The sequence below is a fragment of the Ambystoma mexicanum genome, chromosome 6p (assembly GCF_040938575.1).
Source record: "Ambystoma mexicanum isolate Mex_15411 chromosome 6p, UKY_AmexF1_1, whole genome shotgun sequence".
Lineage (NCBI taxonomy): Eukaryota > Metazoa > Chordata > Amphibia > Caudata > Ambystomatidae > Ambystoma > Ambystoma mexicanum.
The window spans coordinates 414,641,636-414,664,685 of NC_090935.1; the positions used below are offsets into that span (position 1 = coordinate 414,641,636).

Consider the following 23,050-nt stretch of genomic DNA (forward strand, 5'->3'; position numbering starts at 1 on the left):
CACTAATACCCTGCATAAGGTTGCATAGCAACCCAGGATCAAAGGGACAGATTTGGGCGCGGTTTCCTGCCGCAACCCACTTTTTGAGCCGACTTGTGTCATTTTATGCCACTGCAAGACCCACGGAGCTGCCTTGGACGTTCTCTGCTTTTTCAATCTCCTTTGAAACATTTTCGAGCCACCTACCTGGTCCCCAACGGTCTCAAGCCACCTGCCACTGCATAAATGTATTGCATCATCTCAATAGTGATTCAACTGTTTCAGAAGTGCCCAACTGTCTCAAATCCAACTCAGCCCATTAGAAAGCGCCAGACTCAACCACATTGAAGCAGACTCGGCACACTAGAAATCTCCAAAAAGCCAGCTCAACACTTTTCAAGCCCCAAGAACAAGGCTTAAAATTATCTGTAGTGGTTCTGTCCCACTGGCCTGGTTTTAAGACCCCTCTGTTTAACCGTTAAAGGCATATTCCTAAAACCTTATCATAGCTGCAAATACAATTTCCTGCAGTACCCTTTCTTCAGACCTGCATATGCTGTGTATTCCTTCACAGCTTTGGAATTTTAGCATTTTCATAGTGTGTTGCATTTTTGTTTAATTAAAGACTCTTATTGTTTATATGACTTTAATTTTACTTTTATTATGTTGGTACCACAGTTCTTTTGCTGTTTGGATGCTTTGTTGCTGACTCACAACCCTCTTGAAGAATAAAGCCTGCCCTCTGCTCATGCTTCCTCAAGAGATGAAGGAGATGTGCAGTTCATGTTGTGGTTATTTCACCTTTATGATTGAGATCACTGCTAGCTTAGTAGTAGTGTGGGTCTGGGTAGGTCTTTAGAAAACACTACTCATCCACGCACTCCTGACGAGAAATAGTCATTTTCCAAATGTATACAGTAAGGGGTCCCATAGTGTCACTGTAAGAACAATGTCGCAGTAACACTTACAGTGAGATATAGGAGCTTGTAGCTAAAATGTTTGTGAGTACCCATGGCAAGAAGAAAGCCTATCCATCCATGTCAGTACCTGACTCGTGACACTGGACTCCTCTTGGTCCTTTAATACAGACTATACTCTAATGTGGTGATAATGGGGTTTATTAATAAAAACGTTACTATGAGTCACTATGACGTCCTCCTGACTTACACCTGAAGATGACCACTCCATAAACAAACACGTTACTATGAGTAACCGACGTACTCCTGATTTCTCTGGAGGAAGTCAAGAAGATTTCAGCATTACTCATAGTAACGTTTCTGAGAGTCGAATAGCCCTCTCCATGTTTAAGTCCAGTGTAAGCCAGAGTACATTCCTTGGAATCAGCCCTTACGTGTTTAATGGACTTCTGAAAGATACTCGTTTGTGACTAAATGTATTGACTTTCATTCAAACAGTGCAACCAGATCCACCCGTTGCTGTGAACTGGACCCTTTTGAACATCAGCCTAACGGGGTTATATGGAGATATCCAAGTGAGGTGGGAGCCTCCACCATCTGCTGATGTCAAAGGCGGCTGGCTCTCACTTTTATATGAACTCCAGTTCAAAGAGGTGAATGAAACTACGTGGATGCAAGTAAGTTTAAAGAATTATAGAAACACAAAAATCTAAAAGAAACAAATATAACTGTAGAAACACCAGCCTTGGTGTGTGCACACACCTCCATCCGTATACTATACTATGATAAGTATTGCTATAAACCCTTGATGGCTTGTTAACATTTCACCACCAATGATTTTCTCTATAATCTGTACAGTGCTCCAGTACTCCCATGCTAGGTTTAAGCTCTATAGATATCAAATACTGCAAGGGTGCTGCACCATTTCTCCTGGCAGTGATGCATTTATATTTCATTTTGATTTTGGGATTTGTGGAGGGATGTGTATATATCAGCAGACAGGCCAGTGTCACATTCCATTTGTTATCTAGATTGTTTTCACAGAAAGAGATGTAGAACTCATATTCTTTTCTGTCTGAAAAAGCAGAAGTCAGAAAAATAATGCATTAATTGGGCTACTAAGTTGCACCTGGTGTCATAGAAACATCCCAAAGGCACAGTCACCCAACAAACATGTTCTCTATGAATCATCAATACACCCACTCTACACCTCAGAGTGATGTATTGTAAGTGTGTTTTCTATGGCTCATCATTTACAATCCCGATGCACTTTCCACTGCAACCCACCATGTCCACCGTCGCCATCATGTGGTAATGGACAGTCACACAAAGGCACGCTAACATTGCATTCCCTCGTGGCACAAACCGGAAAAATGCCCCTGCCAGTGCCATCTGTGCCAGAGAAGAATGTACTCTAAATGTATTCATGCAATCAATGGTCACCAGGCAAACGAGGAAGATGCTCTATATCAACATTGCCTTTCTCCTTTCATTTGCAAATCTTTTTTCTTTTTTCCAATAATGTATTTTTTCAAAATAATTAAAGCAGTTGACACAGTAATATAATGTAACGAATTATATTAACGTGAAATAGTCAAAATACACTGATCGTATTAAAAAGCCACATAGGTAGTGATCATTCGGCACAATAAAAAGTAATTACATCATTTGTATATCGTCTTTACTAGTCAGCACTTTTTGTGAGGATTCTCTGGGCGTCCTCACTTCTTTCCCTGAGATATCCTCCTCCCAGGTGGCATAGCCAGTTGCTACCGGATTCTTCTTGTAGTCCAACATCCCTCAGGAAGAGAAACTATCGTGAAGTTTCAAGCCCATGAGAGAGTCTCCTCAAAAACCCTAATAGCCACTCAGTGTCAGATTCCAGTTAAATGTCCGGATCTAGTGTATGACTCACAAATCCTTCTCGACACTCTTACCCTTACTACCTACCAATTAAAACAGGGTAACAGAATGCTTCTGAACATTGGAAAACCACAAGGATTCATTCAGCCAGGGGCATTACATTTATTTTTTCATAGAAAGGAATTCTCCCCTCTAACTTTGTCTTCCACTTTCAAGGAGTAGGTCGAAGCTACCAAGCTGAAAAGGGGGCTTGAATCTACCCGACATAACCGAGATTGAGTCAAGCCCAGAAAAAGAAGAGGACTCAGAGTTCTTTTCCCTCTCTGATTCTGAAGAAACTCCGACCAGTGACACCTGTCCTCAGGACATCATGGCCACGGCAGAAACCGTGTGGGCTCAGTTGTCGGTACACTAAATACAAGCTGAGGATCAGTTCCAGACGGAGCTGGACAATTGATCACCGCCCAAGAAAGACCTAATATGCCCAAGGGGTTCTTCAACCGTACAAAGATGCAGATGACCTAGGAAACTTTTTCCTAAATTTTGAAAGACTAGCCACCCGATTCCAATGGGGGGATGATTTAAAATCATGTTATCTGGCTCCTTTACTCAAGGGGGAGTTACCAACCTCCTATCAGTTGTTGAATCTCCCGGGAATGGCTACCTTAGCTGAAATCAGGGAAGGTCTCTTGCAAAGAGTGGGACAGACTAGAAATTTCTATTGGCAAAGACTTAGAAGCATTAAGTTAAGCCCCGGGGAAACACCAGTGGAATTGGGAGAGTGAATTAAGTACACATTTGGTTAGGAAGAAAGCTTTATCTGAGGTGTTGGAATCTCTGAACATAGAGCAATTCATCAATTCCTTAAACCCCTTTCCTTCAAAGGTCTGTTCTACAACCTAATAAACCAACATTGGCTTTAGCTATTGAAACTGCCCAAAACCTTGCAGATGTAAATAAACACTTCCATCAGTTACACCGAGTTGAAGAGAAATGGGAAAACCGAGGGTCCCCTCGCCCTAATTTCCAACCAAGAGAAAGAATGAGTGTCACCAATAGCTCCAAAGAGTTTAACAGTGGGGAAAAGGAGAAGAGGAAAAGGAAACCAGAAACTACAATGCAGGAAGAAATAGAAGAGATGAAAGTAGACCTATTAAGCCGATGGTTCCTGTATGTGTCTCGTGCAGAGAGTCCGGATATTTAGCAAGAAATTGCCCACAAAACAAAAAAGGAAAAACCCATGGAGATTGGGTGTATGTTAGGAGAAGAATTCGGAAAAATCAATATCCTATGACGGGATCGAAAAGCAAAGTAATTTATTTTGCGGGATATCAGCTGAGGCCACTCACCAAACAGCCCTGGTGAATGGTATCCCAGTACAAGACTTTGGTAGACTCTGGCAGTAAGCAAACAGCAGTACAAGCTGATTTGATCCCCTCAGAGAAGTTGAGAAATGCCCCTTTGATAAGAATCACCTGTGTCCACAGGGATCAAGGAATCTACCCCAAGGTTGCCATTCCCATTCATGTGCAAGGAGAAAACAGTATTTTCCCCTCAGCCATTATTCCAGGTCTACTTGAGGAAACAATCATTGGTACAGACATCCCTAGTTTCCATCATTAATACAAGAAGTCTGTCCATGTACACAAACATTTTCTCCTTTTAGAAACTGGCAAAAATAACCATTTGTGCCCAAAAATTCTGTTCGGGATTGGTACTCTAGCCAGGTGGGTTCCCAGCTAGAAGAGCCCCCCATCCTCCGAGACTCGTCCAGCATATGTCCCTTATGCGGGGGCCTTATTCTTAGGGGAAGGGTATGTGAGGAGTCTAAGGGTGTCCTCACTTCGTTCCCTGAGACATCCTCCTCCCAGGTGGCATGGGAAAGGCTGTTGCTAATGGATCCTGACCCTGGGGGTGGATATGCAAGGGAGGACGACCTGGGAGGAGGAGACTTGGAGAGAGGAGACGAGGCAACCTTGGGTGAGACACGGTATCCCCCATTTCCCTTTCATAATGATTCCACCATCCCTCAAGACTTTATAGGATATTGTCAGTCCCAACCCTATTTCTCTCTACTTCAATAGACAACATTTAGGTCCTGGGATGGGGAAGAGACAAACCAGTGTAATACATCCTCTTTTTATTGACTCACACAAGTACACACACCAGTTAGCTACTGGGATGAGGAGGAGGCAAGCAAGAGCAATGCAGGACTCCCAAGCAACAGTGGGCGGTCTAGTCCTTTTCGGACCAATCAACCTGGTGGGAGCTTTAAAAGCAGCAAGAATCGGGGAAAATGAGTCAGCTGCGGAAGCAGATCTACGGACTGCTGAAGGAGCGCAGACCTTTCCTGGAAGGCGGCTTGGCAGACAGAGTGCTCCAGAACCCCGGTTTAGATGCAGAGTGTATGCAGCGGGAAGCAAGGCTGAAGGAAGCTGGAGGCCTGTGGCAGACTACGGAAAGGGAGCCTGCGTGACCAGGCAAAGTTTCAGAGTGAGGCACTGGGGAGACAGAGTAAGATGCTGCATGAGACAGAAAGCTTGTGGCGTCCAGAAGCCTCACTGTATCACCGTAAGCACCGACCAGTGAGTCAACCCAGGCAGTGGGCCCCTGGGACGGCAGGCGAGCATATCATAGCTGTAAGAACTTTAATGAATGCCGATCCAAATAAAAGCAAGTACTTTTGACTACTGATCTGAATGAAAGCAAGCACTTTTGAATACCAATCTGAATGAAAGCAAGTACTGTTGAATACCGATCTGAATGAAACCAGTTTTGTGGAATTTAACGCTATTAAGGAGCTGTGTAACTTGAGACAACAAGCATTGAGAAGAGCCATAGGAACAAGTGAAATTACAACAAGTGAATAGTGGCAAAACAAGTAATGGTAAAGCATCATGAGGATGTGAAATGAGAATAAACCAACCACCACCGTAGAGTTGGAACAGTGGCAACGTGCATACAAGACAGAAGAGGCAAATAAGGTGTGTTGGTTGCATTTCCTGTAATGGGTGGACCGTGTGGTCCGATAACTGCACCTAGACTGAGGACACCTACCTATGGAAAAGCCACATAAAATACACGCAAGAAACGTGTGATTGAATATAAAGGAGCTTTTGTGTGAACTGGAATTACGGAGCTGTGATTTGTGAAATTGGTGAAAGGTAACCAAACCAGAAGAGCTGGGACATATTACAAACAATCGTGTTTTGAAGAAGTTGAAAATACTTGAAAGCTTGAGGAAGGGAACCCCTTTGCATTGTGAACTATCTCAAACCTTGGGGAAGACCAAACCAAGAGCTGGAAGAAGCGCTGACCAATTATTTGAACACTTATCATTTCGACATTCAAATCCTTACACATTGTATAGAAATAGATGTGAGGGCAATCATTTAGGTAGTGTGAAGGCATCATGAAGTAAGACACAGACAACAGATGAAACTTTTTAAGCAGATGTTTTATTTTTCTTAAATGTCAGGATGTAGTAAGGCCTAAAATGCCCTATGGTAAGGTGGGATTTCCCTACCTAAAGAAAACTAAGGATAGTCTGTGTCAGTAAGTTCAACTTAAGTCTATCTTTGGGGGCGCTGTTGCTCCGTGCTGGGAAATATCGTATAGAGCTAATCATCCTCACTGATGCCACGTTTTACCCTGAATAGCAATTGGAAGGGTACCTAAAGACTTGGTGGGGGGACTGCCTGACTGCCGCTCCCCGTGTTGGAGCTGTTGCTGAGAAATCCGTTGTTTACAGCGCACCGTCTGCAATTATGGTAGCGCACTGCGTCGCACTTCCACAGGGTGTGGGCTACTGCTGACGAGAGGAGCAAGGCTTCTGAGGCCTGGGTTGGGGGTGGAGCCTCCATTGCTCCGGGCTATGTGCCTTTATCTTTGGCACTCCACGCGGCGGCAGCCGCACAGCAGAGACCACTGATTCTCACAGCGGTGACAACTGGATATATCCCACACAGTGGTGCCTTCTCCCCGGACGCACACCACCTGTGGACCTCTGGCTGCGGCCCCCCTGGACCCAGGCTGAACTTCCAAGCTGTGCGGGTGACCTATCCTGCACCTATCTGTTAAGGATTTCAATCAGGCGACGCACACCTTAGTCTCGGCCCAGAATGCAATGCACAATTGAAATGCTCATGGTATAGATTAGATTCAATATTAAGATGATATATCACTGATATCACATCCCCTTTTTAAATACCCCGGGTCACAATGGACCATGAACCAGACGGGTGGATAAAATGTAATATTTATTTATTTATTTTAAAATTAAAATAAATCATACCATTTTTAATATGGGGCAGCAATCACCAATGGCGTGATAAGAATAACAGAAATGTAAGCAATGCACTTAGTTTAACCTTCTATTGATACATCTACCGAAACACCAGAGAATAGGAGCACTTTTTGACTTTAGGGAAGATAGCACTTGAGTTAGAATTTCCCCCTGCAAGGTACCCTCAACCCACAAATAATCAATTTTAAATGCATAAACAGAATCAGCAAGTTATCAGGAATGACAGACAAGAAACAGAATTTAAATCCGACCGTCCATGCCCAAACAAGAGAGAAAAACGGATTTCAAACCCTGGCAATGCAAAAATAACACTCGGAAATAGATGAATAAATGAATGAATGTGTATAAAAATCTTGTAACAAAAACAATTCTTTACTGGAGCAACACTGGAATAATCTAGCAATCACAAGCAATGGATTGAGCAATAGCATACAATTCAAAATTGAATGGAAGATTTAAAACAGTTTGTAATCAAAATGACACAGAAATTTAGCAAACTTTTGCAATTCCCGTCTGAATTTACCAAAACGGTTTTTAATAAAAACAGGTGAAATAGTGTATTTGTGTTTTTGTGTTGGGGTGCAGCTATGGATCATAGGGACAATATGGAAGTGAAATTAGGTCTCTAGCTGGTAAATTGAGTGAGTTGTACAAGATCTAATGAGGTGCGTTTTTGAGAAAATGAAGGCACAAACAAGGAAAATAAATCAATTTTGCCAAGAACAGTTTTACTCTACACTAGGGCATTCAGGCTAGACTACCATATTGAGACACAGTAAGCTCCATGGTTGAATCGCAAGTTCAACCCTAGCACCTCCGCGCCCGCCCTGGCGGAACCAGTCCGATCACTCGAAATAGGATTGATAGCTTAGGGTTTACACAAAATTAATAAAGATGTGGGCACTAGCACAAGGAATCAAAGGCAGGGTTTCAAGAATGATTTTGACAATATTACAAGTTATCAGGATAAGTATAGGATGATTTAGAGATTGGGATGGAACAAAACAAGGCAAGGTATACAATGTTTTCTATGGTTCCTATTGATACTCAACGTCCACTTTAGTTGGGATTTTGGATTTTGGACATTCAGCGCTTCTAGTCACCACAAAGATCTGGTCTAACAAAGGATAGCCGGACAAAAATAGCAGAACAGGATCTGCTAGGCATGGACTGGTTACCAGATGGCACTGGACTGGTACTGGACTGGTCACTGGATACTACAGATCAGCTGGATGGCAGGTTTGCAGCAGGCATGCATTTAGTGAGCAGCAAACCAGGTTAATTCAGGATGCTTCCCAAAACACCACAGCGTTTCCCTTGGTTAAGTGGATTTTTTTCGAATTGAGGCCCAACTGAAGCAGCATCAGCAATGTTTGGCCTTGTTGTTGGGATCTGGAGTTTAGATGGATAAATGCAAGGTGGAGACAGGAACGGGAAGCTGGCGAAGGAAGTCAGGAATCAGCGTCTTCCTGTGTGTTGTCAGGGGCTCTTATTTATAATGCCAGGTGACATTGTCACATTATATGACAGGGGCAGGCTTTACTACACACGCCTCTAACAATAGGATTGGGCAAGGGTAGAAGTCTCTGCCTAGCTCTTTGCTGGTTGGATCTCAGAAAAATGATGTAATGTTTATGGGGTGATATTTACAGTTTCCAGAAACCTCCCAGAGTTACTGGAACTAAAATCTAATTTTGCCACAAACACATATTTACTGTTACGCTCACCTGGTATCCACAGGGACGCCACCAAGCCGGGTTACTCGCTGGTATGCTTCTCAGCTTTGCCCTGATGTGGTCTGTGGGGAAGTTTCTGCCTGGAAATACAGGAGGACTGTGTTCAAGACTGACCGACTGGGGTAAGTATCCCCCCTTTACCCCCATATGATTTCAGTCCCTCTGGCGCCCTCTCCTCACCTTGTGGTAGAATTAGGCATGCTCTCCGTCCTGCCTTCTTTGCAGGGTCGCGTTGTCTTTCATGGGTGAGTGCGGTCCAGTTACTTCACTGACGCCGACCCATTTGATATTGTTCAGGTAGGTCTTATTGCTGTTCTTTAGTTTTGTTGCTATCCTGCATGCCTTTCTTTGTTTAAAATGTCTCTTTTTTTCTCCCTTAGGTATGCAGAGCTTCAGCGCAGCGAACTGGCTTGGTTGAGCCCCGCTGGTAAATGATGGTGCATTAAGAGCGCTATGATGTGGTAAGTAAGCGCTATGCACAGCGCTGCAAAGTCTTGCCTTTGCTAACCTGTGTTTTCCTTCCTTGTAGGTTGCAGTGTTCTTCAGCACGAGTGGAATGTCCGCAGTGGTGCTAGCCGAGGGGCGACCAGCCAGGTAAGCCTTTTGAGCAGTTCGCAATTTGTAAATGTCTCTACTGCTTTCTTTAATGTTGCCTCTATCTTCCTCTTTAAGGTCGTTCTGTCCGGGAGGCGTGCAGATTCGAGGATGCTGTTCTCAGTAGCTGCGAGCGTTTAAAGATGAAGACTGCAGGTAAAATGCTGCTGCTAATGATGTTCCTTTTATCTCCTTGCAGGTTCTGCTTCTCCGAGGTTCGAGGGAATAGCTGGACACGGTGAGCGTCACGTTGCAAGCTGCAAAGTAACGCAAAGCGTGTTGTCTTGCTCGGGTGTGGTTTAAATAGCCCCAACAAAATAGTCCAGGTAAAGTAGTCCCTAGGCTACCACACCCAAAACACTAGACCGCATAGCTTGGTTCTTAGGAACCAAGCTATGTGGATGCCTCCATGTTGGCTGACAATACAATAAATTAGTTCCCAAGCACATTGTTTTTCATGGTGTATGAGCCTGGCGCCATAGGCTTTTGAAGAGGATGCCAGGCTCTAGAGGCCCAAGTCCTGACTCCACCTGGCCAATGGGTTTGCCAGAGGGGGTTTTGGGCGAGGGTCATGACAGCACTCCCCCCTATGGCCCCTCGCATGGTGTTCCTTCTGTCTGGCCCAGGTTTGGTTGGGAAGTTCCGATGGAATTTCCTGATTAGACATGGTGCGTGGATATTCTCACTCGGCTCCCAGGATCTATTTTGTGGTCCAAATCCTTTCCAATCGACGAGATAATATAGCTTGGTCCTAGAGTATTTAGAGTCCAAGATATCTTTGACTTCGAATTCTGGTTCTCCGTCAACAAGTATGGGCTAAGGTGGTGTCCCAATCTGTGTGCCGGGTTGCATTGGTTTCAGGAGGGACACATGGAATACCGGGTGGATGTGTAGATTAGGTGGTAAATCCAGTTTCACGGCTGCTGGGTTGATAATTGCCCTAAAGGTATAGGGTCGTAAGAATCTGGGAAGAAAGGTCCCGGTTCCCTTGATGGGTACGAATTTAGCGGCTAACCAAATGTTGTCTCCTACTTGATAATCAGGGGCCTTTTTCCGGTGTTGGTCGGCGAACCTCTTTTGTTTTTCTTTGGCATGAATAAGGTGTTCCTTTGCCCTTTCCCATGCTTGAATGCAAAGAATTGTTATATGCATATTCGGCTATCCATAGTAGGTCTTTCCAATTCCTTTGTTCATGGTGCAGCATGCACCGTTAATATTGCTTGAGTGTCTGATTGGTTCTCTCGGTTTGGCCGTCCGTTTGGGGATGGTGACTGGTAGATAGCCGAACGTCGATCTGTGCCATTGCACAACATTTTTTCCAGAAGTTTGAAACAAACTGGCTGCCTCGATCAGAGACCAGAACCGAAAGGAAGCCATGTAGCTTAACCACGCCCTCCAGGAACACTTTTGCTAAAGTGGCTGCGTCTGGGAGGCCTTTGAAAGGAATAAAATGGGCTATCTTCGAGAATAAGTCCACAACTACAAGGATGGTGTTGAACCCTTGGCTTGGAGGTAGATCAGTGATGAAGTCAAGGGAAAGAGTGTTCCATGGAACTGGAGGAATGTCCAATGGTTGTAGGAGACCAGATGGTTTTTGCTTCTGTGATTTATTTTGTGCGCAGACACCTCAGGACTGAATATACTGAATGATGTCCTTACGCCAGGTAGGCCACCAAAAGTTCTCTTTCACTTTAGCTAGGGTTTTGGCGATCCCAGGATGTCCTTCGATCAGTGAATCGTGATAGTTTGAAATAATATGCTGTTGTAATTCCTTCTTGGGTACATATAGGCGATCCCTAAAAAAGGGTAGATGGTCCTTGATGGTTTATTGTTCTCCTTGAGTTTGCCATGCGAGGTAGGCATCAGGATTCATTGTCCGTTGGATTTCTTTTTGTAGTTCTGCTTGTGTTAAGGCTGTCGTGATACCCAAGAGTTTGTCTTTAGGTGTAATAGGTACCAGGTCTGGAGTTGTATATACTATTTTATCTATGCCCATGTGAGATATAAGGCATCCGCCTTTCCGTTTCTGACTGCTGGTCGAAATGTGATTACATAATCATATTCGGCGAAGAAAAGGGCCCACTGTAATTGGCGCGAGGACTGGGCCTTGGCTGTTTTGAGATATTGCAGGTTTTGGTGGTCTGTGATGACTGTAATGGTGTGTCTGGCGCCCAGAAGGTAGTGCCTTCAGGCTTTAAAGGCGTATTTCATAGCCAGGAGTTCCTTGTCCATGATGGCATAATTAATCTCTCGAGGTGAGAACTTTTTCGACCAGAAGGCCACAGGATGTAGCTGGCCGGTTTCCGGGTCTCTCTGTGAAAGGACAGCCCCCATTGCGAGACTGGACGCATCAGTTTCAATGACATAAGGGAGGTCTGGATGAGGATGTCGCAGGATTGGAGCAGAGGTAAACCTTCGTTTAAGTTCCTGAAAGGCTTTTTCTGCTTCTTCGGTCCAAGCAAACTTTTTATTGTTTTTTCGTAATACTACTGTGATTGGGTGCACAACCTGAGAGAAGTCTGGGATGAACCGGCGGTAGAAGTTTGCAAAGCCTAGCATGCTTTGTACCGCTTTCAGAGAAGGCCATTTCAGAATGGCATCTACCTTGTGCACGTCCATTCTGATGCCTCCTGAAGTAAGGATAAAACCAAGAAATTCTACTTCGGTGATGTGAAAAAAGCATTTTTCAAGCTTTGCAAACAAGCGATGTTGACGGAGCTTTGTGAGGACTGAACGAACGTGCCTGACATAATCTAGTTCCGAGGCTGCGTATACTAAGATGTCGTCTATGTACACTAAGGCGCACACATCAATTAACTCCCTTAAGACGTCATTCCTGAAATACTGGAATGCCGCAGGAGAGTTGCATAACCCGACGGGCATGACTTGATATTCAAACAAGCCGTACTTGGTACGGAAGACGGTTTTCCATTCATCTCCTTTTCTGACGCGGACCAGGTGGTACGCTCCTTGTAGGTCCAATTTGATATAAATCTGGGCATCTTTAACTTGGTCTAGCATCTCAGGGATAAGTGGCAAGGGGGAGCGGTTCTTCACGGTGATCTGGTTCAATGCACGGTAGTCAATACAGGTTCTCAAGTCTCCTTCCTTTTTCGGTACGAAGAACAAAGGACTGGCTGCGGGGGACTTCGAAGGACGGATAAATCTGTTTGCAAGGTACTGGTCTAAATAGGATTTCAAATGAAGGTTTTTGGGTTCTGTGAGAGCGTAGATCCTGTCGCAAGGGATTTGTGCGCCAGGAACAAGGTCGATCTGACAGTCATAGGGCCTGTGCGATGGCAATGTATTGGCTTGGTCCTTTCGGAAAACATCCTGGAAATCATGGTATTCACTTGGCAAGGTATTAGTTGCTCCCAGGGTTGATACTGTCGCTCCGGGAGTCATGGGGATACAGATGTCTGGTTTCTCCTCTTGTTAATAGCAGGCAGGGGCGCAGTCACCGGGGAAGGTTAATTTGCATGCCCGCGAGTCTATCAAAGGGCTGTGAGCAGCCAACCATGGCATCCCTAGTATTAGCCTGAACTGAGGCGCCTTGATGAGATCGAATGAAATAGACTCACGATGTCTGCCCTGGAACAGCAAGGTTACCCTGACCCAGTGGTCCGGAAGCGATTTCTGTCCCATCCACGGTGGTTACCTTGTCCATAGTTGGCTTAGAACACAAAGGAAGCCCCATCTCTGCTGCCAGTTCTTGATCAATATAATTTACAACTGCTCCGCTATCGATGTATGCTTCAACGGAATGCATTCTTGACGGCTGTTGGTGGTTAATTAAGATCACTGGTATTACAAAGGGCGAGGTCAGCAACTCTTTCTTTTCACTCGACAAACTGACCTCTAAGTTTGTTGAGCTTGGTAGTTTTCCGATTCCAACTGCCATACTAAACATATTTTCTGTTTCCGCTAATCATGGGGAATTAGATAAGCCAACTAGCAAATCTGTATCATGTAACACAGCCACATGGCACCTTTCTGCCGTTTCCATAAAAAAACAACAGTTATGAATATGTACATTATTAAGCATATCCCCAATTTCAATTTCCACCTGCTCACTAATTCTCGCATTTGGAAGATGTTCACACTAGCCAGAAACCTAGTTTAACTGGCCCTTACAGTTCCCAGAGTCACAGGAACATGAATTGTATATCCCCAAAATCGCCTGGAAATGACATTAAAAATGGTGCTAAAATTAAATAAATCTGCCTTATAATGGCTGAGAAAAAGGCCTAAATGATAATAGTCCTTTTGAAAAATATGGGACAAATGGTCCTGCTCCTGCTTCCGGCCATTTGTTTTCACTGGGTCACCCTGTACCTTTATCAGTCTCCTTTCTGTTGGTAACTTGCTCTTTGAAGTGGGTGCCCCCATTTTCACACATATTACATCAGTCATGCTCCAGCCTAGGGTAACTTTGCTTTCAGAGCCAGCAGGTCTGGAGAACACCGAATTCCAACGCTTTTGGCAGGACATTCAAATTGCGGTTGGTCATTAGATGGGAGATGTAACATCCAGGCTTAAAGTGGGAGATGTCCTTGTGAAGTTTTGCTCACAACCAGCAAAAGGGTCTGCCTTGCACTGACATTTTTTTCTTTGGCTCTTGGCTCTTCAAATGTCACTGGAGGTTTGTGGGTGAAACATAATATACATTGCTCTTTGTCAACCTACCCATCATGTTTTGTTTTCCTGAAATTTTTCTGTGAGCAGTGATGGTTTTTTCACTTTTACTTTTTTCACATCGTTTTTATTTGCATACATGTGCAGGCCGTTTATGTTTTCAATGTTTAAAAATCCTGTTTTCCATGTGATTCCTCCTTCTTTTGTAAATTAAAATGCTGCTTATCCATTGGTAATGACAGTAAGCCCCTTTTCCATGTGGCTCTTTAATTTTACTTGAAAAACAAAAACAAAGGCCAGGCCATTTTTGTTTCAGTGTTTAAAATCCTGCCATTCATGTGAAAGGGACTTCTGTTTGCGGCCTTTAAATTCACCCCACAGGGGCCGGACCATCCAGGTGCACAGATGGGGGCAAGGTTGGGCTGCAAACTGTGTTGTTGTTGACATCAACTGGAACACAAGGGGCATGAGGAAAAGGTCAAATCAAAAAAGGGGGCTTAGTAGTTGTGGCGGGTCAAGGAGTTGGGGTCTTACTACCAGGGCTTTAAGTGGGCCGGGGCCTGCCGGGGCTGAGCCCTGGCAGGCTCCGAAATTTCGTTTTGAGGCAGGGCCCTGCCGGGGCCCACTAATCTCCCCGGGCAGCCCCTGCCACTACACGAAAAGGCATTTTTTTCTACAGAAAAAAATGCCTTTCAGCTATAATGGTGGCGCCGCACCTGCGAGGCATCCCTTTAATCAAGGGATGCACGTGGGCCGGCGCCACCATTATGGAGAAACGTGAGGCCGCTGGAAGCAGTGGCCTTGCTTTCTAAATACTGCAGCTCCCGCGGAGTTTCAGTCTTTAGGAAAAAGGCCTCTGCTTCCAGTGGCCTCACCCTTTCAGCCTTAATGGTGACGCTGCCCCTCCCCAGCTGGCGAGGGGCAGCACCACCATTAAGGCTGAATAGGCGAGGCGCTGTCCCCTGCCAGGCAAGCCTATACAAAATAAATGCAGAGATCAGCACCCTCTCCCCCATAGGGGAGAGGGTGCTAATCTCTACGAAAGGCTGCCTGGCAGGGGTGCCAGTAGCCCATTGAGCCGGGGCTCGTCAAGGGGGCGTGGCCTAACGGCCCATCAAGACCCCGTTGTTAGGCCACGCCCCCTCGATGGGCCCCAGCTCGATTTGTAGTGCCACTTAAGGCACTGCTTACTACCAATTATTCTGTGTTGAGGTTTTGCCTCCCTTTTGTCGTCATGCACAGCCTACTACTACACGAGCACACACAATTGTTTTTGGGTTGGTTGTAAACCATTGTTAACATGCAGTTACAGTAAAAGATGGGAGTATACATTCATACTGCTTTGTTTTCACAAGTCAGACTTCAGTGTAAACACATTAACCGGTCCAATACATTCACATCCGAAAAAAGGATTATTCAAAAGGAGTGGCATGAACCACCTGGTGATTGTAAGGGAACACATCAGCCTAAAGGGCTGTGTTAATAATACTGAGACAGAAAGCATCACACACCTGGAGAGCAGATTATTTGATTTTGGCAGAGAAAACATCGGCAACTCGGGGCATAGAGTGGGTGTTATAGATAAAGTGATATTGACAAGGTGTTTGGCATGCATGTTTTCCTACCAGAGAATTACTGGTACGCTGGTTAGAGGAGATGGGCTATGATGATATATTTGGATTGTTCAGTTAGCTGTGCAAAAAGCATATCAAACTCTGGCACGGTTGTAGAATGTCAAACCGCTAAAGCAAGGATGAAGAACGTCACAAGACGATGTAGGCAAAGCCACCTTTCGGCTGATGACATGGAAGAGAAAAAGCAGTAAAAGAAACTATGAAGGATAATTTAAGGATGAAAGAGAAAGCCTACACAAATATTCTTTGGGGTTGTCTGCTAAACAGAGTTAAGCACAAAGACTATAGGACATTCTGGTCACAAGTAGCAAACAGTGGGCAATGTGATAACTTTGTGCCCAGAAGTCCCAGCTGATACATGGGTGGAATATGTCACTATTGCTTTTAAGCCCCCTGGCACGTTAACCCCTCAGGAAGTGCTCACCCACCAGAAGTCAACTATCTGGAAGGGAATTGCAAAACCACAAAAACAAAGGTTATGTAACTAATTGACCATCTCGAGAGAAGGAAGATCACAGCAGTGGTCGAAGTGTACGAAAAGAAGTAGTGGAACAATGTTCTCTGCTGGTCTGCACCCACTCCCCACAAACCCCATCATCACGTCCCATCCCAGACACAATACACATCACCAAACACTTGCACCTGCTGTTTAAGGAAACATTCAGTTCAATGCACTGAAGGGCAAGTTTCAACTTCTTCCTACACTTTTACTGTAAAACGAAACCATTCCGGAACGGTTTCTTTTTAAAATAAAAGTATAGGAGCTGTAAAAGGTAACTAAAAAAAGTAGAGGAGCACCGCTCCCGAACGCTCCCGCTCACTTCGACCACTGGATCACAGGTTCAAAAGGTTTAGAAGACCTCTTCCGAATAGTTGTCACCAGTAATAACAAGGGTGATTGGATGTATAGTATTTGTGAAGGTGTCAATCTAACCTAATCTTGGAAAGATGGAATCATAGTCTCGTTATGAAGGAAATGTGACACAAGCGATCCTGCCTCTTTCAGGCCAATAACGCTTCTAGATGTGGCAGCAAAGTTCACAGTAAATGGATCCTAATCCAACTGCAAGATAGGGTAGAGAAGATCTAGCCCCTCTGCGCTGGGCAATGTATTCCAGAAGAACCGCTCAACGGTGGAAGAAGCGTTTGTACTTGCATGGGCGGCAGGCACGTACATAAAGTACAAGGGCGAGCAGCTTTTTTGCATGATTTTCACAAGCAATACGAATCAAGGGAACGGAAGATAGCATAAACGCGCTGGTCTTGGAATCAAGACCATGCAGAGCAACAGAGGTGCGAATCCCGGATCCGTGCTTAGAAACCAAACCCAGGTGCCGTAGTAGGCGAGTTATAAAAAACCAATGAAATAAATAAAATAAAATAATCGTTTGGCATGATAAAGAGATCTAGACTATGGTCAAAACAGAGAAAGGTAGGCCTCATTAGGGCGTACACCAAATCATCCATAGCGTGTATGGCCAAAGGTAGGTATTGGGCCAAGGTAGGTATTGGGCAAAAGGATCACCCTGTTAGGCTTCCCATTCGAAAGACTGGTTAGGCATGGCTGTGTACTCGGCCCTCTATTACCATTTCTATACCTCTCCAAAATAGCACAGCTTACCCCAGCAGGGTACACCTTAGAATTACATGCAATGAAAGTAGTGCACTTCTTTTTGCATCCAACATAGTCATTTTAGACTCGACAAAAACAGGCCTGATACAGAGAACTAGGGCCACAAAATAATAACTTTTGAGTAATAACGTGGATCTAAATATACAAAAAAATAATTGCTGTGATCTTCAGAGGGCCCCCCCCAAGAAACGGCCAAGCACTGTAGACGGAGATGTGTTTAACATATAGCCAAATTACAAGTATGCAGGCATCACCTTTCAGGGAGGAGGTCCTGCGTGCCACACATACAAAAGACCCTGCAGAATAATGAAGAAGGCAATAGAAAAGATCCATCATTTCTCCAAGTTGGGCACTGTGAAGGGCACTATAGTGGGTCTCATTCTAATGGTGACAAAATAGAAGCGACTGCATTACTGCAGTGGTGTAAAGAGCAGCCGTCTGGGGTCAAAAAGGTCTTTGCACCCCAGACACCATCGAAGCCAGTCTGCTTAGATCTGTTACCACTTCACCAACTTTCAGTACCAGGGCGGCTTTCCACAGGGAATTAGAAAGAGCTCCAATTTCTGCAAAGGTAGTCCTGGCCCTCAGGCTCTATTATGTAAAGAGAGTAGTTGCTCCAGAGGGCAAAGTCCAAAAAGAGTAGACTCAGGATCAGGCATGTCACTGTTATAACATCTATTGTACAGGGGAATTCCGGGCAATTAGTTAAGACAGTGGAGCACCCTTTTCAGATGAAAGAATATGAAATAGGGGCAACCCTTGGAGCTGATAGCTCCTTAGTTGGGTGCCAGGCCCTAAAACCCGTTTGGGAATAGCTGACAGAAATGACCAGCCCTGTAGTACGGAACTTGGTCATGAAAGCATGTCTAAAATAACTAAGAACAGGTGATAGGTAGAAGGTGTGGGGGGAGGGGACTGCAACCTTAAACCAACGGACTGCAGCCAATGGGGCCACTATCTCCTTCCGTGTAGGAACTATCGAGGGAATGGGAGAGCTGACTTAAACGATGATTAAGATGGAGTGGGGGACGTATGCATTGGCATCTCTGTCGTCTTTCATTGCTTTCAGTGAACTACGCAGTTGCGAATTACAGGTATAGAAACATATTGTACTTTCAGAAAGTTGGTGTCTGGTGGAAAAGACCGAATAATATTCACAATTATTAATTTTTTTACATCTCTAGTTTAAAGAAATTATTTTGTAACCATGTTTCTATTGAAATGTGTATTTCCCCCTGAGAAAGCGTGGGAGAAAGCGCAAATAAAGCTTGGTTTCATGTACTATTCACACATGGTTGAACGCCAGTCAGACGTGTCCCGACACGCATTGTTTCAAAGCTAGACAAATAACGATACTGGCTCAAGAACACATGTCAAAACACACCGATTTGAATTAATTGCAGAACAGCTGCTTGAGGAAATTTAGCTATTTCTTTGGAAAACTACTATGGCCGGCTGTGCCAACAACAGCTCATGCTCAAAGGACGTTAGAGTTTGTTTGTTTGTTTATTTATTTGGTAATGCGCACCAAACCCTTGGGTAGCCGCTTGGGTAGTTGCTCTTGGTGAACTCAAACACCCTCCTCAAAACGTGCCCTAAATTGCGTTTGGGTTCAATCAAATGCAACCCCAACCGAGACAATGCAAATAAAATTATGAGGATCAGTAAAGCCCGATCTTGCGCTGAAGCGAGACATATAAAACCGACTTCCCCTCTTCCCCCCACGTGTGCAAAGCAAATGAAAGGTCTATCATGAATAAAGGAAATTGAGCATGTGAGACCCTCTGGTGTTATATACTCGGAGGAAAGCTACAACATGAGAGCCAAGTGGGAACAAGTCCAACTAAAGAAAATGGCAGGATGCTAGAGGATGGATCCAACTGGAAAGCCCCTTGTTTGGCTTATGGTATTTCATGCTGATAGTAACCTTAACAGAGGAAGAAAAACATGGGCTGCTCCAAGATGAATGGTATGTAAATATTCCATGTATTTACAGCATGCCGTGAACAGCACACCCACTAAATCATGCTCAGGCATTAAAGCTTAAACTAAGTTACATTAAACTTCAGCTGCAGCTTAGCACTGTTCTACCACTAGCTCAAACCCTGACCTGAATAAACAATGTACTGAAGGACTTTGTATTGTCCCAGGAGCAGGGACGTGAATTCGCCAAAATTCCAGGGTGCAGAAGAAGTGCAATTGCATGAGTGATGACCTCATAGGATGTTTTGTCCTATGACCTTTTACCCAGTGTTATCACAGGACGTGATGACACATGATCCTTCACCCAATGACATCAAAGGAAATGGTGTCACAGATATAAAGTCACATTTTAACTAACAATTACATTGTAAAATTAGGCCATATATATTAAAGCAGATGAAAAAATACTTTTATCTACCAATCATATTTTAACTTAAGTGCCGAACTGATAGGTAGTGGGTGAGGTCATGCTAAGAAACAGATATATTAAGCAGAACCAGCACAAGCCCGGGGCCGTGCAGCTATTTTCATGCCATGCCATGCCGATTACACAAGCCATGTATTGTCATTCTATACTACGTATCCAACATTCACAATGTGCCAAATGTAGCTACCCACTGACAGTTAATGTCTAACATACATAGTGTAATCACCATATATAATGTACATTCTCAGGTGTGCAGATCCCACCTTCATATGCCGAGCACAGCCTATGTGGCCCAGTGCAATGCATCCGTCACATGCATAGTACAGTGACCATACGTGTGGTACAGCCTTCCACGTGCAGGTGCTACCACCATATGGCAAGTGTGGCATTATTATCCAGGAAATACCATCCAAGGCCAGATAACACTGCAGGTACAGTCTCACGCGTGTACGTACTGCCATAAGATGCTAAGGGCACCTTCGAATTACTCATCAATGTCACATTACGCCTCTTAATGCCACACATCCATAGTTAAATCACTATACGTGATGGACATGCTCACATATGCAGATCCCACCATTAGTATGCCAAGCATAGCCTCTCATATATAACACAAAATCTCCATGTGTTAGACATGTTTTTGGGGAACAATATAAATACTGCTTATATAGGTAACACCAAACCAGTTGCTCAAGTACCTGACCCGCGCCTACACTGCTGAGGTACACAAGCAAAAGGGACCATTAACATATCTGATAAGGGCTTCACATACAATACACAATTATTCTTCACAAAATGCATACATTAAACATGAAAACACTTTGTAGAATATAATTTAATAAGCACACATTTGCATTTAAAAAAACATCCTATACATATAAACTAGAAAATTAACACCAAGACAAAAATAGTTAAAAACATAATCTCATATGTTCACATGGTATCATATACCAGGCCTTCAATAAACTATTACACAATTTAATTCTGCAAAGCAACCATATGTACTTTGCAGCTATATTAAAGAAAGACATCCCTAATTAAATATAAAATAAACATACGTTCATCTTAAATACATACAAAAAACTGTGTGTATAAAAGGCAAGTGTAAAGTGGAAAGTGCTAATGTGTCTGTACAATTAGACACAGCAGCAGACAATGCATGTAAGCTCTACAAACAGTAATAAACAGTACATAATTAACAATTCACATATAACGACATGTCTCATGAATATATGTTGTTAGTGACATCAATATGACATGGATGACCCGCGTAGAATCTTATGCATCAATAATCAATCAATCAATAATAAAATGTATTCAGATAACAATATTGATAAAAGTACAAAACACAGATATAGAAAACAGTTATATAAAATTCCATACATTGATTAAAACATTAAAATTCCGCCAACCTCTTCAAATTGAACAGTAGCATAAAACACCCAAACTCTACCCAGCTACTTGAAGGGAAGGTGTACTTAAGTTTGCTAATAAAAAGGCCTCTTTATCCTGTATAATCTTTTGGTGCATTTTCAATGCTCTACTTACAAAAATCGACAGGGCCCAGGCGATCAGAGGAGCTTCTGCTTTCAACAGAAAAAGCAGCGCTGAACCAAACTGAGTGAAGTTTTTCCCTCTAAAAACAGGGACCAGCAACCACCTTCTTAGCACGGCATAATTGGGGCAAAAAACAGGAAGTGTGCCAACTCCTCCACATACAGGACAATCAGCATGAATACTCAATCCCGTTCTCTTTGCTATTACTTCCCCCAATGGTAGACAATTAAAACGGGCTCTGGTTATGTGACTTATTTGTGATTTCTTGTAGGACCAAACTAAATAGTCTTTTATTTCATTTGTTGATAATAACATAAAACGTCTATTCAATGGTTTTACTGTCTCTAAAATGTCTCTTTTGCCATAAATCCAAGCTGTCACTCTGTTTCCCATTTCGCGGCTTCTTGCCCAGGTCAGTAGGCTGGCATATCAAAATGCTGCTCAAGTTTTAATTCTGTAATGTTTGTTTTATATAACACAGCCATTTGATCGGCCTCGCCCCATTATGCTTAGCAAGGTTTCTTATAAGATACTGGGACAAGGAAGCATTAGTATTTGCCCAAACCCCAAGCCACAATGAAATTGGTTCTCTTGCCACATCATCCATGATATAGATCAAGCCCAATTCATTATGGACCGCAAAGTTCAGTGCTGACAGTAATCCATTACCAGGGTATGCCAGGGTATGCCTCACATTCAAGGTATAGTCACCATATGGGGAGTACAAGTGAAGTGCTGTCATCGTATGCCAAGTGCAGCATAAAATGGCCCACTAAAAACACCCAATGGCTGTGTTTTTCTTTTATGCATAATATAATGACCATATGTGTGGTTCAGTGGCACACATGCCTCCCTACATACGTGAAGTGCAGTCACAAGGGGCTCAGTAATCCCACCTAATCAACCCTGGTCAATGGGTCGGCTTTTGCCGGTTCCGGGTTCCAGCATCAGATATCTCCCTGGATCTCGGATCCGGCCTACCTGAGCCCTGACAAGACTTTACCGAGCCCCCTGCTTCGACAAGGGAAGCTGGGGCTCAGTGATCTAATCTGCTCTGTGCTCCTTTTCACAGCCGTCATTCGCGCATTTGCCAGCCAATTTTCTGAACCTGTTTCTTTTCTTCTGGCCTGAAAAGGACACCACAGAAATCAATGAGCCACGACTATCACTGGGGTGGGGGGCATCACTGTTAAAAGAAGGCTTTCTACATGCTGGGCACAGTATTGTTTTCTAAAAGTGCATCTTACAGTTTCATAGAAAAAAAAAGTCATTTCCATGCTCAAAAATGTTGCTTAAACTTGCCAAATACCCTGTCATTTGAATTTGTGTGCTCCTTCCCTTGTGTTTTATGACAGGTTATATTGATACAGATGTTATATGCTTGTCTGCTCAATCACAAATAAATGCTTCTGTTGTGCTGACAGCAATTATTAGGAAATTAAACTGTGGGTACGTGGGTGCCAACTTTTGATTTTCACTACAGGGGATGAAATACCTCCACCCCCGCCTTGAATATAGGCAAGCTGCTAGCCCAACCTATCCCCTGGCCAAACCCATTTTATAGCACTTGTTCTTTTATATGGAATTGCAAAAAATCATACAATTAACAACCCGTTTTTATTATATAACATCTCTGCAACGGTGTCGCAACCTGCTGAGCTACCCTGGCAGCCTTCAACTGTAGAGCGCGTCTATGGATCCCTTAATGTACTAAAAATCACTGCATTACCAACTGTATTTTGGGTGCACCACTGCCAAGGAAGTGATTTAAAGTGGAATTGATGTA

At 43.8% G+C, this 23,050-nt stretch overlaps 1 protein-coding gene across 3 annotated transcripts in view; it reads left to right on the forward strand.

The window, feature by feature from the left end:
* Positions 1 to 23,050, forward strand: part of GHR (growth hormone receptor) — a 1,187,134-nt gene that overhangs the window by 1,094,842 nt on the left and 69,242 nt on the right. For all 3 annotated transcript variants that reach the window (XM_069627210.1, XM_069627212.1, XM_069627211.1), the window contains one exon: positions 1,395 to 1,573. In XM_069627210.1, the coding sequence (XP_069483311.1) occupies positions 1,395 to 1,573 (179 nt within the window). The remainder of the gene's footprint in view (positions 1 to 1,394; positions 1,574 to 23,050) is intronic.